Source organism: Odocoileus virginianus, chromosome 29 (genome assembly GCF_023699985.2).
Source record: "Odocoileus virginianus isolate 20LAN1187 ecotype Illinois chromosome 29, Ovbor_1.2, whole genome shotgun sequence".
NCBI lineage: Eukaryota > Metazoa > Chordata > Mammalia > Artiodactyla > Cervidae > Odocoileus > Odocoileus virginianus.
In genome coordinates this window covers 20,439,793-20,461,751 of record NC_069702.1, presented here as the reverse complement: position 1 = coordinate 20,461,751, position 21,959 = coordinate 20,439,793, and the positions used below count along the sequence as shown (strand labels likewise).

The window sequence follows — 21,959 nt, the reverse complement described above, 5'->3', positions numbered from 1 at the left end:
AATTGATGTCTCTGCCTTTTAATATACTGTCTAGGTTTGTCATAGCTTTTCTTACAAGGAGCAAGGTCTTTTAATTTCATGGCTTCAGTTAAACAATTGTTAGCTAAAATGACGGTAGGACAGTAGCCAGGAAGAAAAAGATCCTCAAAACAGAAAATCAAAATGTGGTGTAAGTCCGATATGGAGTTGTATATTGATCCCTGTGTGTTTATTTCCATGAACCTTTAGTCAATTATTGTCTGCAAGTTCCAGGCTTGCTTCAGTTGTGTGTCAAAAATCAAAATTAAATTAGTTGTGTGTTCAAACGTAGCCAGAACATGACAGAAGGGTGTATCAGAATCTCTTAGCACAGCACAGGAGTGAAAATAGGAACCAGTCAGAGAAAGACGGGGCAGATGGAAAATCTCTGGGAATGACGAGTCAGAAGAGAGGTCCAGCCACTTCTTCCCCAGGTGGATATTCTCCCATTGCTGCCAACCCTGAGGGAGCTGGTTTTTATTAGAGAAGCAGCTATTCCTTTATAAAAGTAAACAAAAGCAGCATATGACAGACTCTCTTAAGTGTTATGAGAGGTACTAAATGCTATGAAGATTTAAAGGATTAAGAGCTTACGAGCCATTGGACTGATTAGGAATCACTGCACAGAGAAGGTAGAATCTTCAGATGGATCCTGGGGAGCACAAACCAGGCAAATGAAGGCTGCAAGGGAAAAAACTGGAAAAGAATCATCTATTATGGCTGGAGCACAGAGGGTGTGTGGGAGAGAACAGACACACACCAGAAAATTAGGTGGGAGGACAAATTGTGGAAACCTTATGAGTACCAAACGGAGGGTTTATCTTGTTTTTTTGTATTCAGTTCGTAATGGGCAACTACTTACAGATTTTTGAGAAGGTTTATACTGTTACTGACTGACTTCCCAGGTAGATTAGTGGTAAAGAATCTTCCTGTCAATGCAACAGATGCAGGAGATGTGTGGGTTCAATCCCTGGGTCGGGAAGATCCCCTTAGAAGGAAATGGCAACCCACTCCAGTATTCTTGCCTCGGAAATCCCAGGAAGAGAGGAGCCTGGTGAGCTACAGTCTATGGGATCACAAAGAGTCGAATAGGGCTGAGCATACACACGCACACAATAGTGTTACCAAACTAAGTTGTAAGAGGATAAATCTAGTAGCAGTGTTTAGATGGTTATGATCATAAGCAGGATGTTAAATTGATTCCCAGTCATTTGTATAATTTCCATTGTCAGTGTAAGACAAAGCTATGGATATGATGGGATATCCCTTTGGTGATTCACTTATGCTATACGGCAAAATTGAGTTTACGAAAGGGAGGTTATCTCTGGTGGGCCTGACCTCAGCAAGTCCTTTAAAAGGATAAGGACTCTTTCTGGAGAGATTAGAAGGTACTTAACATCCAGGAAGTTCTCCTTTACTGGTTTGAAGATGGAGAGGACCACATGGTAAAATGGCAGATGGCTTCTGGGAGCTGATAACAAAACCTGGTAATAGCCAACAAGAAGATTAGATTCCAGTCCTACAACTGTAAGGAACTAGATTCTGTCAACACATGAATGAGCTTGGAAGAAGATTCTTACTCAGCGCTTTCAGATAAGAACACCACACATTCAGTACCTTCCATCTGAGATCCTGAGCAGAAACCCAGATGAGTCCACCTGGATCTGACCTACAGAACTGTAACATAATAAATGGGCGTTGTTTAGCCTCTGAGTTTGTATTTCTTATGCAGCAATAGAAATCAAATACACTTGGAGAGAGGAGGAAATCAAATACAGTTGGGAGACTATGACTCTTCCAGATCAGAATAAATTAGCAACTAAATGAAAGAGATGGCAATAAAAATAAAAAGACTGGATGGCAGAGATATCAAAAAGATAGCTTCATGTGACTTAGCAATGATTAGATATGGTGGTCAGAAAGAAAGAGAGAGAGGCAAATGTGATTCTAAGACTTGGGACCTAGATGACTAGAAGGATAAGGATGCCACTCATGGGAGACTGTTTAAATCAAGAATTAGAAGTGCGGCTGGGGATTCAGTTTCATTACAGAGGCACAGAATTTACAATGTCAACAAAACTTACGAAAGATGGAGTCTTAAATTCTATAGGGAAGTTTAGGGTAGGAAAGTCATTTTGGGGACTTTCTGGTAAGTAAGTAAATAAAAGTACATAGCGAAAGTGAGTTAACTGAGGAAATAATTGGAGAAAGAGATGGGTATGAAGTTGTAAGAGGATCCCAGAAGAAAGGCTTCTCCTACCTCTGTGTTCTTGTTACTTCCTCTGCCTGGAAAATCCGATGTTTAATTGTCCTGGAAAACCACCTATTTAACCTTCAAATCCCAACTGAAGTGGCATCTCCTCTGTGTAGCACTTGCTACTCTATTCAGCCATTCAAAATTATTTTAAGATTGCTTAAGTGATAATATTCCTCTCTCCCCGGCAGACTAGGTTTCCAGAGGGTAGGGACCATTTCATTTCATCTCTGTATTATCAATACCAAGTGAAGCATCAGGAACACGACGGACAGTAAGCATCTGTTGAATGAATGGAACAAAGATATGTGTAATCAAAGAGATAGGAAGAAACCAGAATAGATAAGATAAAAAAGCAAGAGAGTTTCCAGGAGAGGGTGGTAAATAGTGCCAAACCCTTAAAGATAAATGAGAATGAAGCTTTAAGGGGCAGGGAGTTGGGGGGTGGGGAGGTAGAGATGGTGGCGATTGGATTGCAGATAGAAGCTTAGTGCCTAATACAAGGATAGTTTCAGTAGAGTACAAAAAGATTCTATTCCAGATGGTAAGAAATAAAATGAAGTGATGTGATTATAGGTAATGGAAAAGTGAGATGTTAGGTATAGACTACTTTTTAAATAAGTTCAGAGATCAAAGAAAGGAATAGGCTGATAGTTTGTGAAATAGATAAGGAAAAGAGTTTTGATGTTTGTTTTTGTTTTTAGAGTGTAGAAAAACTAAACAAGTTTACAGAAAGAGGAGAAAATAATAAATGGATTGAAGATTCATAGACTCTCAACCATGGGAGGGTCCTTATAACATTCCTTGTCAGTTACTTTACATTTTCCATTGTCCCTTCTTCCTTGATAACTGAATTCAGATCCACTTTAAAGTGGCAATGTTCACAGGCCAGACAAGATACTTAATTTTCCAGTCCCCCTCATTCAGATATGGGCTTGCCTGGTGGCTCAGCTGGTAGAGAGTCTGCCTGCAGTGTGGGAGACCCGGGTTCCATCCCTGGGTTGGGGAGATGCCCTGGAGAAGAAAATGGCAACCCACTCTAGTATTCTTGCCTGGGAAATCCCACGGAGAGAGGAGCCTGGTGGGCTACAGTCCCTGAAGTCACAAAGAGTCAGACACAACTGAGTGACCTCACTTTCACTTTCACTCATTCAGATTATCTTGAATGCTTACAGGTAAGGGTGGCCATGTAAAACAGTTTAGACCTATGAAATTTGATAGATAACAGTCAGAACTCTGAGAGAGATTTTGTCTCTCTTGATGAAACAGAAAAAGATATGATTGGTGCTTTCCTTTCTTCCTTCTTTCTTCCTTGAGCAAGGGATGGATGGCTGGAGTTGCAGAAGCCATGTGGTGACCCTGAGGCAGCAAGAAAAAGAGAAAAGATGAGTCTCAAAAACATTAGTAATGACGTTGTCAAGTCACTGAACAAATACCAACAGCTCCTTAACTGCAGACTTCTTGCAACAGGAGGAAAAATAAACCCCTATGTTTAAGCCACTGTGAATCAAACCCATATATGTGTATCCTTTCAGCCAAGTAAGTTTGCAATTAATAAGACTTTAAATATCTTTAATCAACCTTTCAGCTTGTGAGTTAGTTCTAAAATTTCTCCAAGTTGTTTACCTACTTCCAGAGGCAGGAAATTGATTAGTTACTAAAACTTTCCAGACCATTTTAGAGAGTTTGGACCATTAGAGAGTTAGACCATTGGCTTGCTCTTCTCAAAAGCATTCTACAGTTCCCTACTTTCTCCTTGATTTGGCATTCAAGGACCTCCATAAACTCATTCTAGACTACAATCCATTTCTATTTCCTGTACTTTCCAGCATATACACTCTCTGCAAATCAGATCAACCTTTGTCCCAACAGACACAGCCTTACTAACATAACAAACTCATTCTTACTTTTTGCAACTTACTGTTACAGATATTCTTTTCTAAATTGCAAGTCCTTTATGTTTGACTTATCTAAGTTCCTCCTCATTTTTCAAGGCTAAATAAAGCTTCTTCTTTTCCAGGAAATCTTTTCTGGCTACTCTATTTCCCATTGATTTCCTCCTTTTGACTGACGCAGCAAATTGTGACTTAAGTCTATTATTTGTTGATTCTCCCATTATTTGTTGATTGTCTCATGTGGGTTTCCTTGATTCACTTACTAGAATGTTAAAATGCTCCAAGCATAAGAGACATTCGTTCTTACATATTTTCCCCACAACTGCTACTGCAGCCTTTTGTAAGTATTCAATGATAAGTGCCAATGGGACATTTTAAGAAAATAAATGTACATACTGCTTAAGAGGGCTAATAAGAGGACATGTATACATGCATATATATATATATATATATATATATATATATATATATATATATAGCTTCCCTGCTGGCTCAGACAGTAAAGAATCTGACTGCAATGTGGGAGACCTGGGTTCGATCCTTGGGTTGGGATCACTCACTCGCTCCCTCACTTATACACACACACACACACACACACACACACACACACACTTACACACAGACAGGATTTTGTGGTCAAAAGTAGAATTCAACTCAACAGAAGCCACTAAAATTCCAAATTTGTGTTTGCTGTTATTTTAAATTATAGAAATGTCTCTCTTACTCTCCTTGTATTTAGGAAAAGAGACCGATAAGTGTCCTCTGTCTGATTCAGTGGTTGACTATAACATTTACTCTCTAAGATAAAAATAGGAAATTCCTATTATTAAAATTTAAGATAAATTTTAATCAACCAGACCCAATAAGAAGCCCAACCATGTACCACAACTGTATTCACTTCAGAAATTCCTTGTTTGCATAGCTGCAAATCTTTCATGTATCAAATAAGCCAGAAGCTCAGCCAGAATTATGAATACTATTATTTGTCTCATTTTGGGAGAAGGCATCTAAAGATGCCAGTACTCTGTGATAACTTAGTCCATCCAGATCTGCGAACTTTGATAAAAGAAACATTGGCCTATAGTCTTAAAGTATCATAAGATGTCATCTCAAGGAATTCTGATGCTGTGCTGTGTCAGTGTCCGACTCTTTGCGACCCCATAGACCCTTCCAGGCTCCTCTGTCCATGCGATTCTGCAGGCAAGAATACTGAAGGGGATTGCCATGGAGGCTCCATGGAGGAGGCTCCAGGGGATCTTTTCAACCCAGGGATCGAACCCAGGTATCCCGCATTGCAAGCAGATTCTTTACCATCTGAACCACCAGGGATAAGATGGCATTTCATGGTATTGTGATGAAGGAACAACTTCTCTCAATTCAATTTGATTTTTTAAAATAAATGGATTGTATTTATTTATTACTTTTTTTTTTTTTTTTTTTTTGGCCACTTCACAAAGCATGTGGGATCTAGTTCCCTGACCAGGGATTGAACCTGTGCCCCCTGCATTGGAAGCTCGGAGTCTTAACCACTAGACCAACAGGCAAGTCCCTCAGTTTGCTTTTAATTTGGTTTCCCAGGAAGTCACTCAGAGTGTCTGACATGTGTTGTTTCTTTGTCATTGATGAACATGATGCTGCTGACTTCATCTGTTTCAGCCCTTGCTCCATCTTCTGGGGAGTTGTTTAGTTGCAAATGTGCCACTTTTGGTTCCGAATCTGGCTGCTACAAATGTTCTTCAGCTTGCTAGATTCCATTCACAGTTTTTCTTTTATGAACTCTTGCAATTACAGGTGAGAGTCCAGCTAGGGATCATTCTACCTGCTTAACAGCTCGTCATCTCATTTACTGAGTGTAATGGCTGGTCACTAAAATATAAAGATACGTATAGCCTGGCCTCTGTGTTAAACAAAAACACACAAACAATTCTCTTAGCTCATAGCCGACTCTTCTAAAACATTTGCTTTGTGCCAGGCACTGCACTTTCCTGGTGGCTCAGACGGTAAAGCATCTGCCTACAATAAAGGCAAGAAATTGCAACCCACTCCAGTATTCTTGCCTGGAAAACCCCATGGATAGAGGAGCCTGGTAGGCTACAGTCCATGGGGTCACAAAGAGTCCGACACAACTGAGCAACTTCACCTTCTTCACTTTTAGTCACTGTACTAACTCTTGACATGAACTGTCACATGATTTTTTCTTTTTTACAACAACCCTGTTGACAGGAACTATTAGTTTATACTTATGACTCTAATAAGAAAATGGAAGCATGAAGAAGGGAAAGTATATCTAGGAAGAAGTAAGGATAGGCATTGAAGACATGTGGTCAACCTTAGCAGTCATAGCACAGCTTCTACGAGTGAAGAATTGTGTCAAGCATAAAGCAGCAGAAGCAGCAATGGATCTATGCAGACTTCTTACCATCTGAGCCACCAGGGAAGTCCTATGGAGCTATGCACCAGAGCTAAAAGAAGGGAGTCTTGGGGATGATTTCAAAAGGCTGGAAGGCGAAATTTCAGCAGTGCAGACTGGGGCTGGGAGAGACTCGGAACTATGTATTCAAAGCTCCGAGGAGATCACCAAAGCAGAAGATTTTTTTTCTTCATTAGGTATCCTCCCTGGGTGGGTTATAAAGATGTGAGAAACACTGAAGGCAGGCCAAGGAAGAGGAGACAGCTCATAGAACTGAGAGAGAGCAAAAAGCAGAGGGAAAGAACCAAAGATTCACAGGGAAAAACCCAAAAGGGAGAGAATTTCCAGGGCCTATTGAATTTTGCAATTAGGTCTTTATTATTAATCACAAAAGCTATTATGTTCTTGATGCCAGGCAAAGATCACACACATGATCTCACTTAATCCTCACAACCACCCCTAAAGTATGTGTTATTATCTGCAGAACAGTTCCGGGGGTGGCCAAGGGCAAAATCCAAACCGCAGTGTGTTGAGAAGTGACTGAATGGGGAGAATGTCGTCTGCATTTGGGATGAATTTGGGATAAAAAGAGATTGAGTCTCCACTGAAAGCTAGCCAGGGTGCCAGTCATTTTAACTCTGTCTTCTATTGTCATCCAAGCAAAACTCTGAAAGGGACGTGTCCTTATTCACCTTCAAAGAAGAAATGGAGATTTGGAAGCCCACTGTGATCCCACAGCCTATATTCTTTTTCATAAACTCCACTCTGCTCCCATCGAGGGAACAGATAAGTTGCAACTGACATTTACTGAAGTCTTTACTGCACCAAGCGGGGCACTGTGCTAAAACTGTGCCAGCCTATTAAGTTGCTTCAATCAAGTACGATTCTCTGCAAGCCCACGGACTCTAACCTGCCAGGCTCCATGGGATTCTCCATGGGATTCTCCGGACAAGAATATTGGAGTGGGTAGCTGTCCCCTCTTCCAGAGGATCTTCCAGATTCCAGGGATCAGACCCAAGTCGTTTATGTCTCCTGCATTGGCAGCCAGATTCTTTTCCACAAGCACCACCTGGGAAGCCTCTGCTAAGAATATTTACATGAGTTGTCACACTGAAGCTTCACTTTAAATGCTAGCTTCATTACTGATAGAGTGATGAATAAAGGCTTGAGCTCAGGAATCAGATTCCCTGAGTTGGGAGCTCAGCTCTGCCATCTAGGAGAGTCTTTGCCTCAGTTTCCTCATCTGTAAAATGGGCTTTATTGTGAAAGTTATTTTAAGATAACACACTTGATATCAAAAGAACAGTGAGTACCTAAGGCGTGATTAGCAACTGTGAAAATCCGCTCTGGATTTCAGCCTCTCCCAGAAATCCTTCTGTTTCACCACCACCCCCCACCCTGCAGAGAATCCTCTTGAGGGGGAATGTGGGGGTGGGTGGGTGTTTGCAGGGTGTTTGCTTATTTGTTTTAAGACGGGATTGAGTCGACTTGGCGCTTAGTTATTTCCTGGGAACCGGGGGACTGGGTGGAGAGTGGAGGAGACGCAAAGGGAACATGCAGAAGAGAAGGCACTTTGACGGGTAAGCTCTCGGGGAGACTGGGGGAGCTGGCAACCCGGCACAGGTGCAGGTGCGTGGTCTGCCACCTGATCCCCAGAGGCCCAGGAAAGGAACTGAGGCTGGTGTTCACTGTTCACGTCTTGATTTTGACTGGAATCCGAGGAGAAAGAATCCAGGAAGAAGTTTACTCTTCCTCTCCCTTCTTGCTGGCGGGGACTAGCCAGTGTTCCTGAAGAGATTAAATAATAATCATAATAACACCCCGTGCCTCCTACCCTTTCTTTCTTCCTGGACCTTCTCCTTCCCCCACTTCCTCCGCTCTACCACCCCCACCTCTCCTTCCTCTTCCCTCCCTCCCCCTGCTGGCTAACAGGTTACTTCCCCCTTCCCTTCTCTCCGGGGTAGAGCGCGGTCCCTGCTGCCTTCCCGGGCGAGGGAGAGAGCGAGGTTGGCTGCGGACGGTGCAGATCGGCCAGGGAACCGAGTCGGTCTCTCCCTCCCTCTCTCTCTTTCCCCCTCTTCCCCCCTCCTTCTGTTGCACACCACACACACACACGCACACGCGCACACGTACACACACACACACACGCAAACACTCAAAACTCGGACCGGCCGCACCGCGGCTGCTCCAATCCTTGCAAAAGGCGAGCGAGCGCCCTCCGGTCCGCGCTCGGCTCACCCCGCTCCGGCTGCGCGCCCGACGCAGCGCTAAGTCCCGGTGCCCCGCGCGCCCGCTTCGGCCGGTGCTCCCGAGAATAAAGCGGGGAGGGAGGGTACAGACAGATCAGAAAACACGCCAGCCACACACGCCGCGACTTCAGCTCTGGCTGGGAGTCCGAGGGGAGACGGCGCCGGCAGCGCCCTGCGCGAGTGAGGTCCGCGCGGCCGCCGGGGAAGAGCCCACCTGCCGGCCCGCGATCGGCCGGCGCCAAGAGTGGGGCCCATCGTGGTCCTGCTCGGGCAGCGTCCGGGCTCCGGGCGCCCTCGCCCCAGCTAGTTGGGAGTTTCCACCCTCGGCTCCGCCGCTGGAGGGACCTCGGAGGCACCCGGTCCGCGCCTCGGAGGGACCTCCCCACCTCCTCCCAGGACGCAGCAGCGGAGCGGACCTCGCGATGGCCGGGGCGCGCGGGCTGCTCCGTCTGTGGCTGGGCTGCTTGTGTGTGAGCCTGGCGCAGGGACAGAGACTCAGACAGCCCTTCCCGGAGCTCCGCGTGGCTGTGCCGGGCGACCGCGCGGCAGGTGGCGACCCCGAATCCCCGCTGCAGCCCCTCGACCAGCTGTCGGAGCACATGCTGAGGCTCTACGACAGGTACAGCGGCGGCCGAGCGGAGGCGGCGCGGACGCCCCTGACCTCGGAGCGGGGCTCGTCGCCTTTGCGCCCCCAGCTGCTGCGCGAGGGCAACACGGTTCGCAGCTTTCGAGCCGGAGCCGCAGGTGAGTGCCCGGGGCGCCCCCTTTCCGCGATCTCGTCCCGGGGGTCTCCCGGGACACCACCCTCCCCACGGCTTCCTCGTCTGCCCCCCGCGTCACCTAGAGACCCTCCCTCGCCCTGCGGCTCACGCTCCCCGCAGGCCCCCGGTGCCGTCCCATCCCGCATTCCACCCGTGGCCTAAGAATCAGCCCAATCTAGAGTCCGAACGGAGAGAGAGGAATGGGAGAGAAGGGCGCCGAGACCCGAACCAGCTCGGCTGGAAGAAGGAAGCGCAGGAAACCGGGAAAGGGGCTGCCCCCCACCCTATCCAGCCGGGTCCTCTTGCCCTGGGTGTCTGGAGCTCCCCTGGGGCAACCTATGCCGATGTTTCTTAAGTCGGTCAGCGGAACTTCCCTTGGACAGGGCTATAGCCGCGTTTACCTAGAGGCAGATGTTATTTTATGCCAACCCCAGGGCACCAGAGAGAAAAATCACACTTGAACTAGACGCCTTCCCCTTAGCCCTTTAGACAGTCGCTTCTCCAGACCTTCCACCTCCTCTTAACTGGCGTCCTCTGTGTTTATATTTGACACTTTCTACTTGATGGTCCCTTGGTGGCAAACAACGCAGACTAAACCAGGTGCTCGAGTGTTTCGATTATTTAAAACCCATCTGGGCAAACAGGGGATGTACCACCCACCCTGGGAGGAGCTGGGACGGAGGGGAGCAGCCGGTGGATGTAAACACCTCTTGGAATCTGCCGATGAAAATTTGCTCATCCCATTTTTCAACACACAGATCACTGTGGACTGAAATTCATGGCTTAACAAGGTTTCTCCTGGCCCCTGTGGTGAAGCGAATAACTTATGCTAACAGCCTGCCTCCCCTGTGCTAACAGCTTGAGGGAAAGTCTCCTGGACGCTAACTCGGTTTATATGCTTTGAGGATGCACCCGGCTTTTTTGTTCACTGCGTTCACGATTAAGGGAAATGTAACTGCAAAGCCTGTCCTCAGTGAACCGTTGAAAAATAGCCAAGAATCTTCAAGCTAGGAGGCCATGCCTCATGCTCTATCAATTCTGTCAGAATCACTAGAAAGACATCTCCCAAAGCTCTGATATGTAGGACTCCTGGAAAAGTGGAACACCAGGAAAGCATCCATTAGGGAAAGTCCTAGGCTGACACTGTAAATACACTCTAGAGCACCTAGGCTTGATGACATTTACAATAAATGTGAATTATGCTTTCTAATGCAGAAGTCTTTAGCTGGAGCCTGAGCTGAATCAGATTTCGCTTTCTTCTGAAAACCACGAGCATGATCTGTAAGGAGGTGGCCTCTGCTAAGGAAAGAGAAACCTGCTCTTGGTCGTCCAGTGTGTGAGCCACTTGAGAAAGTTGTCCTGACAGCTGACCTCACCAGTAACTGGCCTGTTTAGTGCAACTCCAAGGGCAGAGCTCCATGAGAAAACAGTGTGGAAGAAACCAGACAAGTTGGGCGGGCAAGACAGGTGGCAATGGTGAAGATAATCTAATCATTCTTACCTTTGTATGCATTTTCTTGGTAATATTCCTAGGGAGTCCCCAAGGCACCCAAGAGATGAATAGTATTTTTGGAATCACAAATTTTTAGTATGAATCACAAGGTTTGGAGGTGGCATGTGAGTTTGTTTCATTCACACCTATTGTATAGTGTTTTGTATGTTTGTTTTAGACTGAGGGAACCATGAGTGAGAGATGGATAAGGATTTGAATATCTCAGGCCCCGTTTACTTTTTGGCTTCAGCTCACTCTATGCATTATAATTTCAGAGTGTCTCTTATCAGCCTCTCTGTAGTCTTAGACCATCAAATGATAAACTCTGATACGGAGGCCAGAAGTTCCCTTGAAATGATGAATTGCAGCTTAAAGGATATATACAAGGCTGTGCTCCTGATAAGAAAAGTAATTCCTTTAGCATCCTAGAGACTGTCTTAATGACTTATTCATCAAATGTAGACACCAGTTTTTGTGGAAGCTGAAGTGTCCTGTTACTACACTGCAGACTCCTGGAGAGGGTGGCTCGTGTTGGACTCCTTCCAAGAGTGTTTAGTTACTAACACACTAAAAAGACCTTATTAAAAGCAGTTCTGGCTTTAATAAGGCAGAACTCCAGGAAGGTGCTAAGGCTTTCATGTGTCTCTCTTCTTTATCCATATCAGCATTTCCCTAACACCCTTCATCTTGAGACACGTGTTCTGATGTAGGTGAAAGATGCTGTCTGCTTTAATAAATCAGATATGTTTTCCAGTCCACAGTGTTGAGGTTTCACAAACATATGGGCTTCTCTGGACCAACGATGTTACAGATTTTAATGGAAGGTCAGGTGTGTGCTGTTGTCTATGGAGTGGCTGCTGATTCGGCAGACTTTCCTCGTGCTTATTCAGGCTGAGTTATAGCCTTCGAGCCCTCTTTGCTCCTTGGAACATACCTGATTAAAATTATTTATTGTTCTAAACCTAGAATATCTTTGGTTGAAATTTAGCTGCTGTGGTCTCCCTCTGATTACCTTCTACTTAAACCATTACTTGATGGTGGGTGGCATTCATCCTAAATACACTTTCTGCTAACCCCTTTCTCCTCCCTCAATGCTATGCAGTTGGTGTGCCAAAACCGTAAGTTTGGAGCACTCATATGTCTTTTTGTGGTGTGTAAGTGTTTATATAAAGATAGGTTTTATCTTTCCCTTTGTAAAAGGTGGTTTACAAAATTATTGATGACAGAGAAGTTCGGCTTTAGAAAAACACACCATCTCGAAGGAAGACATGGGGGACATGAAATCAGCTTTTATTTTCATCCTAGTTTAAGTTGTCCTTGGCTTCTATGTAATGAAAGAAGAATATTTTGCATGAGGTTTTCTCCTGGCCTGATCCTTGAAGATACATACTTTGTGTTCATTAGTTTCTCATCATTTCCATAGTCACTTAATCTTATTTTTCTTAATCATAAATTTAACCTCTTTAGGGAAAGCGATTAACGCACAGATGTTCTTATTAGGAAACTATCATTATTTTAATTTATGACATATAACTACAAAAGATTGCATTTCAGTGGATTTATGTCACCTTTAAAGAAAAATGACACAGACTTTATAGACAGAAAGAATAGAAAGTTGAGAAAAGTCAGACCCTGAAATGAATATTTTTCTTCAATGAGAAAGAGGAGAGTCTTTCCTACTGTAACCAAAAATCTTTTAAAATGAAGAATTATAATGTGACATGTTTCTGAAGTGCAAGGCTAAAATATAAGGCTTTAGAAAGGATGTAGTGAAGGGCTGAACAATCATTCTAATAGGAGCCAGTTTTGTAAAATGCATGGGCTGGGGGTGGGGGGAAGCATCATTTTTGGTGGGTTTGATGGCAAGGGGCTATTACAACATTATTAAAACAGAGTTACCTAGAAATTTCTGGCACCTAGAAATTAAAGAATACTTAGATTATCTGATGTTTTTATTCAGAGGATAGTAATACATCTGGAGAGGGGGAACTGGATGTGCAGCTGCTTTGAATTACACTCTACTTTGAATACATGATAGCCCTTAATGAAGTTTTTACTGTAACAATCAAGACAGCTTTACAATCTCTGACATTTAAAAATCCATAATGCCATGAATTCTAGATTATCCATGCTAATGGAAAAGAAAAAGAATGTTACATTAGAAATAATTTAAATTTATCTCTTTAGTATGGTTAGACACACTCAGAGAGACCAGGAGAACATGAGGGTCAATGAAAAAAGTCCCCTAAGTAGATAATTCACTCAGGGAATATTTTTACATTAAAACTATATACATAATTGAGAATATATTAAAATGGTTACAGACATTTTATCTAAGCAGTAGAAGTTTATAAGCATTTGATTGACCCAGTTCAGGTTTTTCTAAAAATTAGCTAACGACGTGAATGTCAGACCTGATCTTAAACGTTTTGGAATTACAGAATTTCATGTTTGGAAGAGGCTATAAAGAAAGCAAGCCCAACCCTTTATTTAAATGGAAGAAGAAATGGACATCATGATATATTTGCCAGACAAGTTTTCAAACATACTGAGCTCATCTCAAAGTTTCTAATCATCTTATCTGATTTTCTAGAAGATTTTGTAAAAGAGGATATTTAAAAGTTGTTAAAAGATGTTACATAAAATTGCATTCCAGTATCAAGTAAGTTTGGGAAAAGTTATCAGTTTACTTTGGGACCTTTCAGGGCCTTTAAATGCTCATGAACCCTCTTAAGAGTGGATCACTTTCTCCTCATGAGAGCACTTTAGAGAATTGTGGTTCTGAGACATCTGTCTGGGGAAACATTGGTTCAGATTCTTCCTAATTTCTCAAGAAAGAAGATACACAAAATTCAAGTGAATATTATGACAGAACACTATCTCATTTCTCATTTGTTTACTCAGGATATTTCTTTACACTATTAGTTTTTGGACTTGAGTCCAGTTGGCATTGTACAGTTAGCCCTCCATATCGCTGGGTACCAGGGATCCAACTACAGATTAAAAATATTCACAGGGGAAAATTTCAGAAATTTCCCAAAAACAGAACTTGATTTTGCTGAATAATAAATATTCTAGAGATGATTTAAAGTGTACAGGAGCATGTGTGTAGAATCTGTGCAGATACAATGCCACTTAATTTTAGGGACTTAAACATCTATGGATTTTGGTATCTGCAGGGGTCCTGCAACCAGTTCTCTGAGAATACCAAGGGCCAACTGGACCATCTTCCTGATTTCATATTTTAAATTTCTCTGAATGTAATTTTAGACCCTCTGTCATTAAATTTTATTTTGCCTGTTTTTATTAATCCTTCTTCATTATTTTCTTCTATAGGATTAGTATTTATTATTTTACATCAATCTGGTATTATTCTTTTAAAAGAAAGCCTTCTTTATTTGTGAAAAAATTCACTAGAGATCATACTCATCACTTTGTTAATGTTTTATTATCATCAATCCCTTGGTTATAGATACCTGTCAAAGCCCTTATATAATCCCATTGCTTGTTATATTTATTAGATATAACAAAACTCATACCTATCAAAAAGCCTAATGAAAATTATTGAGCAATTTTGTATATGCTAGTCGGGATTTTTGTACCCCAACATCAGAACTTTTCTCCTAAAATTTTGATGGTTTTCCCATCCATTAAATTTGTATATCCTAGGCTTTCTAGATGGCGCTAGTGGTAAAGAACCACCTGCCAAACAGGAGACAGGAGAGCCGCAGGTTCAATCTTAGGATCTGGAAGATCCCCTGAAGAAAGGCATGGCAACCCACTCCAGTGGGTCTCTTGCCTGGAGAATCCCATGGGCACAGGAGCATGTCAGGCTATATAGTCCATGGGGTCACACAAAGTCTCGGACACGGCTGAAGCGATTTAGCACAGCACAGTAATCAGTATCTTGATAACTTTATTTCAGTGGTATGATGGAAAGAAGTTTGGCTTCATAAATAGTTTCTATTTGAACTTTCCTATGCCAAGTTTCAATTCAGGGTGAATTTTTATGATTATGTTCCTAACCCATGAAAATAGAGTAATGGAAACAGTGTAATGGAAACAGTGACATAGTATTAATCAAGTGACACAAATTTACCAAGGTAATATCTACTTTGGACCATAGTAAACCATGGCATTGAGACCGAAGAGCCCTCACCTATGGAATATACCTAGAAATCCATAAAGCCACTAGTCTAGTAATATGTTAGTAGTGGTTGTGTCCTAGAATATTGGTACCTAAAGCACTCTTGGTAACACACATTTTCAGGGATGATATTATTAAAGGCATGGATGTCTCTTTATTTTTCTAAAACGTCCACATGTAAGTCATAAAGCCAATTGACCATGGTGTTTTATTGAATCCTTCAGTGATCTACCTTTCTTTACAATCTATTGTTTCTTGGCAGTAGAACCACAGTAATGCAATGCCTTGGTTTTGCTTGGGCATTATGAATAAAGTGTTTGGACAAACTGATCCTACTATATTTCTGACTTCAGTATGTTCTTACTTTACTGAGGGAGTAAATATTAAATATGACTTTAAATATTGTAGTGAGTAAATGCTAAATGTTCCTTTTATAAAATAATTGTATCCAATAGCTTTAGTAATGAGAGATTCTCTGCCCAGTCCTCTGATTTCAAGTTAAAACTACTGAGGCCCAACATGATCTTATTTGCTTTTTTGGCCAAGAAAATTTTAATTTAATTGCATGGAATTAATCTAAAGACTGAGTGGAGTATAATTGCTGCACTTAGGTATGGTTAAGATAAATGGTTTTCAAGAAGAGAAGAGATTCCTAGAGAATCTAGGATTAAGAGCATTAAGAGATCTAAATGGTAATCTTGGCTGCATTGCTAATTAATAAAGTCATCTAATATTTCCAGGCCTAATTTCATCATGTATCAAATGGGTTAAGTCACACCTTCTGTGCTAGTCTCACAGAAAGATGGTGAAATGTAGCTGAAAAAATTGAATACGAAAATGCATTTGGAACTCCCACGTAAATGAGATAGTCTTAATACTTTGAGATACTGTCTTTCTCTCGCTCCCCACAAAACCTTAAACATACCTAACACAGTAAATACCATGCAGTTGTTTGTGGCACAAAGGATATATCTGGATAGCAATGTAAGCATGAAGAGGTCGTAGTCCTCTTGTGATACAATCTGTGCCAAATTTCCATTCAAGAAATTACTGTTTCTGTTCTGAACTTGGTGGCTGCATGGAGCAGAGTTGCACCTTTTTATAGTGATTTCTTGAAGATAGTTTTTCTCAAAGTACGGTCCCTGAGTTAGCAGCATCAACATCACCCAGGAAACTTGTTAGAAATTCTCCAGCCCATCCAAACCATCTGAACCACACTCTGAGGGTGGGCACAGAAACCTTGATTTTCACAAGCCAGTAAGGTGATTTTGACACATGTCTGAGACACTGCTCTAAACTCAACATCCCTGGAGTTTTGAGTATCTTATAACCGGCGTCTGAAATTCAGGATTGATTAGCCTTCTAGTTCTGGTCTCGTCTGGCCGTTTTAGTGGGTCTTTCCCTGGACAAATGGTTTATTAATTTATATAAGGGTAAGTTTCTTTCACTTTGGATGGTATATTAATGTTTTTATGACAGCTTTACCCTGGGGAGGAGTTCAAAAGTAAGTTAATAAAGCTGTGTAACCCTTCTTTCCCAGCTGCAGAATCTGGGGCCTAATAAGTTTGCTAGAAAATGGGTGATGGGGCAGGGGTCAAGTTTCTGGAGGGCAAATAGCATATTTCATTTCAAGCTTGTATTTTGAGGGCCTGGCATAGGTGGCCACACAGTAGGCACTCGGGAAATATTTCAGTTGAGCTGAATTAGGTGTTCAGGGGACTAGGGAAGAGAAGATAGTAGAAAAGCTATCAGCCAGGCAACAGATGCTTTAAATGCTGGAGAGGGTGTGGAGAAAAGGGAACCCTCTTACACTGTTGGTGGGAGTGCAAATTAGTACAGCCACTATGGAAAACAGTGTGGAGATTTCTTAAAAAGCTGGAAATAGAACTTCCATATGACCCAGCAATCCCACTTCTGGGCATACACACCAAGGAAACCAGATCTGAAAGAGCCACATGCACCCCAATGTTCATCGCAGCACTGTTTATAATAGCCAGGACATGGAAGCAACCCAGATGCCCATCAGCAGACGAATGGATGAGGAAGCTGTGGTACATATACACCATGGAATATTACTCAGCCATTAAAAAGAATTCATTTGAATCACTTCTAATGAGATGGATGAAACTGGAGCCCATTATACAGAGCGAAGTAAGCCAGAAAGATAAAGACCATTACAGTATACTAACACATATATATGGACTTTAGAAAGATGGTAACGATAACCCTATATGCAAAACAGAAAAAGAGACTCAGATGTATGGAACAGACTTGTGGACTCTGGGAGAAGGCAAGGGTGGGATGTTTCAGGAGAACAGCATTGAAACATGTGTATTATCTAGGGTAAAACGGATAACCAGCTCAGGTTGGGTACATGAGACAAGTGCTCGGGCCTGGTGCACTGGGAAGACCCAGAGGGATCGGGTGGAGAGGGAGGTGGGAGGGGGGACTGGGAAGGGGAATACATGTAAATCCATGGCTAATTCATATCAATGTATAACAAAAACTACTGTAATGATGTAAAGTAATTAGCCTCCAACTAATAAAAATTTAAAAAAAAAAAAAAATAACTGAAAGAAATTTCAGTTTGTTTCCTCTAAGACATTTTACCATGAAGATGTGGGACTAAGCCATTCTACTTTATACACTGTTCTAGTAATGTTTTTCTCTTGATGAAGGGAAACTCCATAGGATACTTATCCCCCAGAAGGCCTTTTGCTTTGGCAGCTTAAATTTTTTTTTTTACTTTGGTGTGAAGTAGGAAACACTCAAGAATCTGGTAAGTTTGCACAGTGGCTCATTCATTGTTAAATATTTTAAACTATTTTTCAGGATATCATTGCTCCAGATCACACAAAGTGCTAGGAGTTCAAAGATTTATCTGGACATGGGTCTACCCTCTGAGAGATCACAGTCTAGGAATGCTCTTGGGTGAGGCTGAAAGTAGATAAACTTGATTGGTGAACATTTTGCTGTTCTAGAAAAACATACATTATATCATCTTTGGCCATGTTTTACTTTGGACATAGAGGATGGTTGTTTTGAGATCCCATAAAACTCAGTCATTTGACTGGAACTCTGCAAGAAAAACAACATTCTGATCGTGTTCTACTTAGAATCTCTCCATCTCTTGATGCTGGGAAACTGAAGGTGGCATAGAGGAACTGTAGCCTTGGCGCCATAATCAGCAGAGAGTATTCAGCCCGTGACTATGAGCATATATGGCCCTGTCCTAGGCACTCCTAGCAGCTGTGCTTTGTTTGGAGAAAAGGATGGAAAAAAAAGAGTTGTTCTTAGTTACATATTTTCTGTATGACTAAAATGTTTTTGCTGCTTCCTGGGGATTTAACTAATCATCAAGATTTCATTTAGTCTATTTGTTTTAAAATCAGACTTTACATAGAAAGCTTTCCATTGTACGTTCTAGTTCCCTTTGAAAACGTCCTGTGTGGGCCAGCGTGAAGGTGACCTCCCACTGCCCACTCCCCGGGCACCTCCTCGACTGCTCCCCGAGAGGAACTGAACTGTCACAATAGCATGGCTGGCCCCAGGTCTTAGTTTCTTTGCAGAGTCCTGGGTTTCTTGAGGAGCAGGTGCTTTCTTTTCAGATGAAAACAAATAGATGTTCTGCCTTTATCTGATAACCAGACCCACCCCCCCCCCAATAAAAATTTTATATAGGTAATAGAAGACCTGGGTTTCTTTCCAAAATCAATGCTCACTGGCTGGCTGACTTTTATGGCCCTTCATTTTCACATTTCTACAATGAATGTGTATGCATGCATGCTAAGTCGCTTCAGTTGTGTCTGACTCTGCGACCCCATAGATTATAGCCGGCCAGTCTCCTCTGTCCGTGAGATTCTCCAGGCAAGAATACTGGAGTGAGTTGCCACGCCCTCCTCCAGGAGATCCTCGATCCATGGATTGAACCCGAGTCTCCTGCATCTCCTACACTGCAGGCAGATTCTTTACTGCTGAGCATCGGGGGAAGCCCTCTACAATGAATAGGTTAGACTAAATCTGTTTATTCATCTAAGAAGTATTTACTGAGCACTACTTAAGAGTCAAGCCCCATGCTTGGGGCTGAAGAGCGTGATGTAATTACTACAGAGCTTTGTCTTTAAGGAACTTAGGGTCTTAGGAAGGAATAACAATATGATGAAAATAGTAATAGGGACAGGGTCTAAATGAAAGGAGTGGGTTGTAAAAAGCTTGCCTCTGTTTTGCCTTAAAAATGGAATCTGGATCATTACAGAGAACTAGGCTGGATGAAGGCATTTCAGGGAGAAGTGGTAAGTCCTAACAGGTGTGCAAAAAAAAAAAAGTATGGCTGTTCCAAAACTCACCTGACTTCTAAGCCCCTTTCCAATTCACAGGTATGATGACTCTAGAAAATTCAGACTCTTATAATGCCAGTGGCACATCCTAAGCAGACCATGGGAGAAGCATGTTCAGCAAGGAAAAGCCAAGCTTATGCAAGTGCTTAGCAAACAGTAAGAAAACAGCACCACCTATTGGTAGTTATATTTTAACATCTAAAAACATTACCTTGGAAAGAGCTGAAATTAAAGCCTATTGTAGTTCCTTGCAGGGGATCTGAGAGGTTATCTAATTCACCTTGCATACCTTCCCTACTATAAAGAGATCCTTCAGTAAGTCTTGAATTATGGTCGTCTCTCTCCTGTCTGCCTGCCCCCATAGAAGTGTCTCACCATCAGGCTACTTAGACAGTCATGATTTACCGTGACCTGAATTCTGCCTCCATTCAGCTATCACCTTTAGACCTAATTCTCATCTTTGACACTGACAAGAAAAACCCTGATCTGTCTATGGCCCCTCGAGTATTTGTAAACAATTCTTAAGTCACTGGTTAATGTTTTGGTTTATTTTTTTTTTTCTTTCCTCCAGAGCAGGTATTCTGTAACTCAGATGTGTAAGAAATAACTTTAAGACCAACATCTAGGTTACTTTCCTAGCTACTTTCTTTTATTTTAATAAACTAGTTAAAGTTAGAGCACCCAGAATAAGCATGCAATTGTAGATATGATTGAACTGCGTGGCACACAGTTAATGTTCCCTAGTACCTGAAGACTACAAAGGGCATCCTGAAAATACATAAACCATTGTTCTGTAAGCTGATAACACTTGCCATTGGTTTTAATAATATTATTATTATATTTTGCTCTTATTAATCAGAAAGTATGCCTCCATTTTCAGGTTCATTGATTCCAAATAGATGAATATCAGACTATTTCAGAAGAATGGCAGAAGTGAACAGGAAAGCATTCTCCATTCACTGATATGCCAACATAGATATCTTTTTCACAGACAAACCTGTGCTTTGCACCGTGAAGAGAGAGAAGGCTATTGAAAAACTCCTGCTCTTAAGTATAGGAAAAGATACTTTTTTGAACAGTTAAATTAATATAAAATCAAAAAAGGCATGAGAGTAATGGAACAGATATTATTAGCATATATTTCAACCTGCAGGGACGTCTTTGTTGACTTATTTTGGGGATGAGAGCATTGACTTGTATGGAAATGAAATGCTTTAAATTCAGGGAAGACAAAAATAAAGTATGGGTTAAAGAAATCAAGGAATGGTTTGTGAAATGGTGGAGACTTATTGTTTTTAAAAAGGTGGGGAGGAGGGAAATCTAGGACAGGCAGAGGTAATGTATTCCTTCACCTGGGTGGGAATGGCAAAGGCTTTGAGTGCTGGGAGTCATATAATGTTGTTAAGAGCTAAATGTCAACTGGCCATTCCTTTTCTTTAAAAAAAAATTTTTTTATTATTTAAAAAAATTTTTTTAATTATTTTTAATTTTTTTTCTGGCTGTTCTGTGTCTTCGTTATGGCACACGGACTTTCTGTAATTGCACAGAAGGTCTCTAGCTTGTGAAGCTTTAGTTGCCCTGCAGCATGTGGTAGCGCCTCTACCAGGGATTGAACCCACGTCCTCTGCATTGAAAGGCAGAGTCTTCTTCTTTTTTTTTTTTTTTAAAGGAAGTCAAATTCTTAACCATTGAACCACCAGGGAAGTCCCTGTCTATTCCTTTTCCGAATTTAGGCAGTTGAGACGTCTGTAAGGACTTCGAATAACCAGGTTAATTTGGGATTTTTTTTTAATAAGTCTCCGTTTAAAACATTGGAAATATTGCTTATGCAAAAGCTTCCAGATATCCCGCACCACTGACGACTACAGTGTGCTTCTCTTATCGCCTCCCAACAACCGCTTTTACCCTCATTCTTTTTTTCTTTTTCACTGAAGTATATTTGATTTGGGCTTTCCCGTGCCTTAGCCGGAGAAGGCAGTGGCACCCCACTCCAGTACTCTTGCCTGGAAAATCCCATGGACGGAGGAGCCTGGTGGGCTGCAGTCCATGGTGTCGCTAAGAGTCGGACACGACTGAGCGACTTCACTTTCACTTTTCATGTTCATGCATTGGAGAAGGAAATGGCAACCCACTCCAGTGTTCTTGCCTGGAGAATCCCAGGGATGGGGGAGCCTGGTGGGCTACCGTCTATGGGGTCGCACAGAGTCAGAAACGACTGAAGCGACTTAGCAGGAGCAGCAGCGTGCCTTAGTGGTAAAGAATCCGCCTGCCAACGGAGAAAGACGGTTTGATCTCTGGGTCAGGGAGATCCCTGGAGAAGAAAATGGCAACCCACTCCAGTGCTCTTGCCTGGAAATTCCCATGGACAGAGGAGCCTGCCAGGCTGCAGTCCATGG

General features: G+C 42.3%; 1 protein-coding gene across 1 annotated transcript in view; it reads left to right on the top strand.

Annotated features, from left to right (window-relative positions):
- Positions 1-8,074: 8,074 nt before the first annotated feature.
- Positions 8,075-21,959, top strand: part of BMP3 (bone morphogenetic protein 3) — a 30,132-nt gene continuing 16,247 nt past the window's right edge. The window contains exon 1 of the mRNA XM_020904326.2: positions 8,075-9,570. Within this exon, the coding sequence (XP_020759985.2) occupies positions 9,249-9,570 (322 nt within the window). The 5' untranslated portion in view covers positions 8,075-9,248. The remainder of the gene's footprint in view (positions 9,571-21,959) is intronic.